Source organism: Oratosquilla oratoria, chromosome 4 (assembly GCF_046742065.1).
Source record: "Oratosquilla oratoria isolate Oo_2021 chromosome 4, ASM4674206v1, whole genome shotgun sequence".
In the NCBI taxonomy this organism is placed as follows: domain Eukaryota; kingdom Metazoa; phylum Arthropoda; class Malacostraca; order Stomatopoda; family Squillidae; genus Oratosquilla; species Oratosquilla oratoria.
In genome coordinates this window covers 32,066,991-32,071,038 of record NC_134780.1, presented here as the reverse complement: position 1 = coordinate 32,071,038, position 4,048 = coordinate 32,066,991, and the positions used below count along the sequence as shown (strand labels likewise).

Here is a 4,048-nt window from a genome sequence, read left to right as displayed (position 1 = left end):
TGAAGTGCTGCTGGCGCTGAAGGTGTTCGAACTGCGATGTCTGCCACGATTCAGAGCTGCTACCACTGCGAGATTGTGCGCTGACGCACTGCAACAGCTACTCATGGAGGAGAATTGTGCGATGTCGATGGAGGCGCTGCGGCCTCTGTCGACTGAGGGCCGGCTGGCATTGGCAGTGACACTGGGAGCGGCACCTGGAAGGGAGAAGAGGAGGTTGACAATAGTTATGGACTGACTACAGGGCATACATGGGCTACAAAGGTGAATGAGAGTTTATTACTGGGGTCTACGCTATTCGATTCTAAGCCCTTTCTAAAAGGTGACATCAAAACATTTGGTCTACGGTTTCATCACCAGACGGTTCCGTTCAGGGAAGGAGGAACCCCGAACACCGGCCTTGATGCATTCGGGTGATCATCTCCTGTTTGCCTCCACCTCCAACACTGAATAAAATCGTCTGATGTTAGCTGATACATGTTCCATGAAACAGGACGTTATGTCGAGGGGTTACATGTCTGGATGAGAGTCTAGTTAGGGGGTAATCAACCTTTTTTCCCGTTACGTACCCCGAGAATCATCAGACCATCGACCCGTACCTCCATTAACCTAACACAGAATATAGAATGGTAATATATTAAGACTAATTGAATATACAATAGCACCGCAGTGGATATCAAATGGTTGAGATTGTAATGACATGATACGGCGCGCACTTCTATAACAGTCATTTTCTCTCTGCAGATTCAAATGTTCAAGTAATCTTCCTCTGGTCATCCAAGGACCCACAGTACACAGTCCCGCGAATCCTTGATCTATTGCCAAGGTCTATTGCGAGGCACTGTGTACTGTGAATTTCAGGCACGAAATAAATTTATATGCTATATATTCATGTAATGTATATATGTATGTATGCTATGATCTGCCAAGATCACCTATTGTGGAAGGGGAAGAACGGTCTGCGAGACCAAACAAAAGTTGCGTATGGAAGACGACTGTTTACAAACCAGCACATGGTTCCAGTCTCTCACGGGGGGATTACAGGTGGCGAGTTTGCAGGGAATGGGATAAGTGCTCTTGGGGTTAAAAGGGCGATCCTGTCGTCACAGACCTTCCAACAAAGACTGGATGCGGAGGAATAGTGAAATGTAAAGTCTAGTGAGAAGACAAACTTAGGAAAAAAAAATATATAATTGTGATACAGTCTGTAAAGATATAACGCGATTAATCAGGTGAAATTGCTTGTATCTAATGCCAATGAACCAAGTGTGTCAATTTTCAAATAAAACCAAATGTTCGAGTGAGCAATTAGCTAGCAAAGTGCGTCAGAATATTAGAGTTCACAGGGTGAATGACATAAAATCCGAGGCGGAGCAAAAGTTCGTTAGGCTCAGGTACATAGAACATATTCTCTCTATAGATCCCAGGGTCCAAAGACAGACAGAAGATGCCCATACTCTTTTAGCGCCACAGTGAATCCAGTATACACTATTAAACAGAAGCGCTTAAGATGTTCAATTCAAAATCCAGTTTTGGGTGGTTATTGTGGATTATGCATTTCTAAGTCTGATGAATACATTTGATGCCATATCCACTGTAATGCAATTTGGAAAGTAATCTATGATCAGGTTCCATGCGAAGAAACTGAGCTACGAAGCCGTAGAACGAAGACAAGAATTCATAATTGTCAGATTACAAACATGGTTTGAGTGTCTGAAAATGAGAGTGAGACCAAAGTGGAGCGGTCGAGCTGGATTAGAGAACAAGACGAAGACAGAATTTGAATCGTCAATTCCGTAAAGTGGGAATGAAGCCATGAAGCACAGACAGCTAGGTTTTATTCACACGGTAAGAACGGTAATGGTCCAGTCGCCTGACACACTTGCTTCGGTCACGGGAAAAGGGAATTCACATCGTCAGTCAGGTGATACCCTCATTCTCCCATAGATACTCGTCACTTGATCATCAGCGGGCTAGGGCCTCATATTTTGGGGATCTTGAAATAGTTTTTGACTTGCTATTGATTCCAGGGTGGCCGTTCCCTATAACGGCATCTAATAGAATGCGAGTTGATTGCAACTGAAGCGTGACGGGATCAAGGCCATTCCTCCGGTATCAATAAAACCTAGACCACGAGGAACGAAGGGACCTTAGCAGAAGACTTCTGGAGTCTCTGAACGCTGTGAAATGAGGTTCGAAAAGGGCAACAGTACCTCCGACTTCAACCTCTTTACGGCCACACCAGAAAAGGTGATACAGCTTTGTTCCATTATCAAATTAATAATATGGGTCTCATTGACCACGGCGCGCGCATTACGTATGGAGCGACACAAAAGGAAACACGATAAGATTTGTAATTCACTCATCAGTTTCAGACTCCGGACATTACTCCTGCAATCATCGTGGGATTCTTCTTTGATTAGGGTCCAACACACACAAGTTGGTTCTCCGTAGTCAGTGGCGGACACTTGTTTGACGTGCTCATACCTCGAATCAAACTTTTCCTTTTATATTTTTGTCTCTGCATGCTTTTGACTTCCTGCTGTGAAGGGCTGAGGCCTTTTCTTTCTTGGTTCTTAGATTTCAACAGTGAACACTTTTGATCCTATTCATAATTGTACCTACCAGCAAACAATCACAGAGGTAAGTCAGTATTCATCAATCAGTGACCATGTCTGCGGTGGTCCTTTAGCGACTTTTTTGTATTAGTCGAACAACACCTTGTCACGCCAATGCATGGAGCATTCAAGGATAGCCTTGTTCTCCTTGAGTTTTAGTCGAACAATGATGATTACAGTGAACAAGTCACATTAGATGATCATCACCAGATCACTGAAGCTTTGTCAATGTCGGTAAGGACCCTATCAAAAATGTTTTACTGCGTTTCGTCATATTTTGAAACTTATCGAAGGGAAACCCTCCGAAATATGCTTATGTCCCTGGCTGTTTACTACGGTGTTATTTGGATACAATGAAATCCTGAGATCACTACACATAAACGCTGTTGATAAGGCCTGCTTCAGTTTCGATCCTTTGAGTAATCTTTTGATTAGGCTTCTGAATTAAAAGAAATGAGGATCGCACTTGAGCAATGAAGTACCTGGTGGCGTCCGAAATAAAAACATACAAGACACAGCAGCCTTTTCCACGGTAAACAGTCGTAAGTACTGTACTCCTTTCAAGGGATTACTCATAAAAAAAGACTATTCGAGCTTAGGTGAGAAAACAATACTAAGTACTATATTGCCTTATATCCAACATGAATTTAAGATTAACGAAAAAGCCATGGTGATGTCACCATTTAATACTGTCTAACTCTTCCTAGTCTCAACGGAATTGAGTAGCAAACGACAGAGGACTAAACGACTCACCTTGCCTGCAGGGTTCGCTGTCTCTTCGAGCCCCCGACTTGGGGGCTGTGTGATCCGGAGGCGACATGGTGAAACCAAGACGAGAGAAGACTTAGTTTTGAGAAGACGGGAACTCGCTTCTTCCGACTGGTCTGTGGGAGTGAGCGTATGAGCACTGTTTGAAATGTCTACTCGTTTCTGTGGCTCCTTATATACGTGCGGATGATCAGATTGATAAGATAAATGGGGAAGAGGACGAGGTAGAAAAAGTCAAAGTGGACGCCGATAGGAGTAGTGATACCCGGAGTCATGACATGGACAAGGGCGTGCAACTGTGAACAGTGTCACGTACCTATAATGACTTATGTAATCATACGCACATGAACTCCTCCCTAACACACACACACACACACACACACACACACTTGCTGGCCTAGTAACTCATATCGAGGACAATCATGCGGCTGACTCGAGAACAAGCCCTGTTTAAGGCTTAAAAAGCATCACAGTACTAAAATTCGTCACTGCACCCTATGAGCAAAGTGGATTTGCGTGTGTGGAGTAAGAAGTTCGTTAAGTTTCTTGGCTATGGGGTATGTTGCTGTAGGTATTTGGGAAATAATGGGCTTTAACTACCACTATCTTTCAAAACCACGACCCCCATCGTAAGCGGCTAGAAATAGAGGTTCTCCTTGATGACA

At 43.7% G+C, this 4,048-nt stretch overlaps 1 protein-coding gene across 1 annotated transcript in view; it reads right to left on the bottom strand.

Moving 5' to 3' along the window:
• The window catches only part of LOC143024739 (uncharacterized), a 4,706-nt gene extending 1,165 nt beyond the window's left edge, over positions 1–3,541 (bottom strand). The window contains exons 1-2 of the mRNA XM_076183843.1: positions 3,369–3,541; positions 1–194 (exon numbers count right to left, since the gene is read on the bottom strand). The exon at positions 1–194 is cut by the window's left edge and continues 1,165 nt beyond it. Of these exons, the coding sequence (XP_076039958.1) occupies positions 1–194; positions 3,369–3,435 (261 nt within the window). The 5' untranslated portion in view covers positions 3,436–3,541. The remainder of the gene's footprint in view (positions 195–3,368) is intronic.
• Positions 3,542–4,048: the final 507 nt, after the last annotated feature.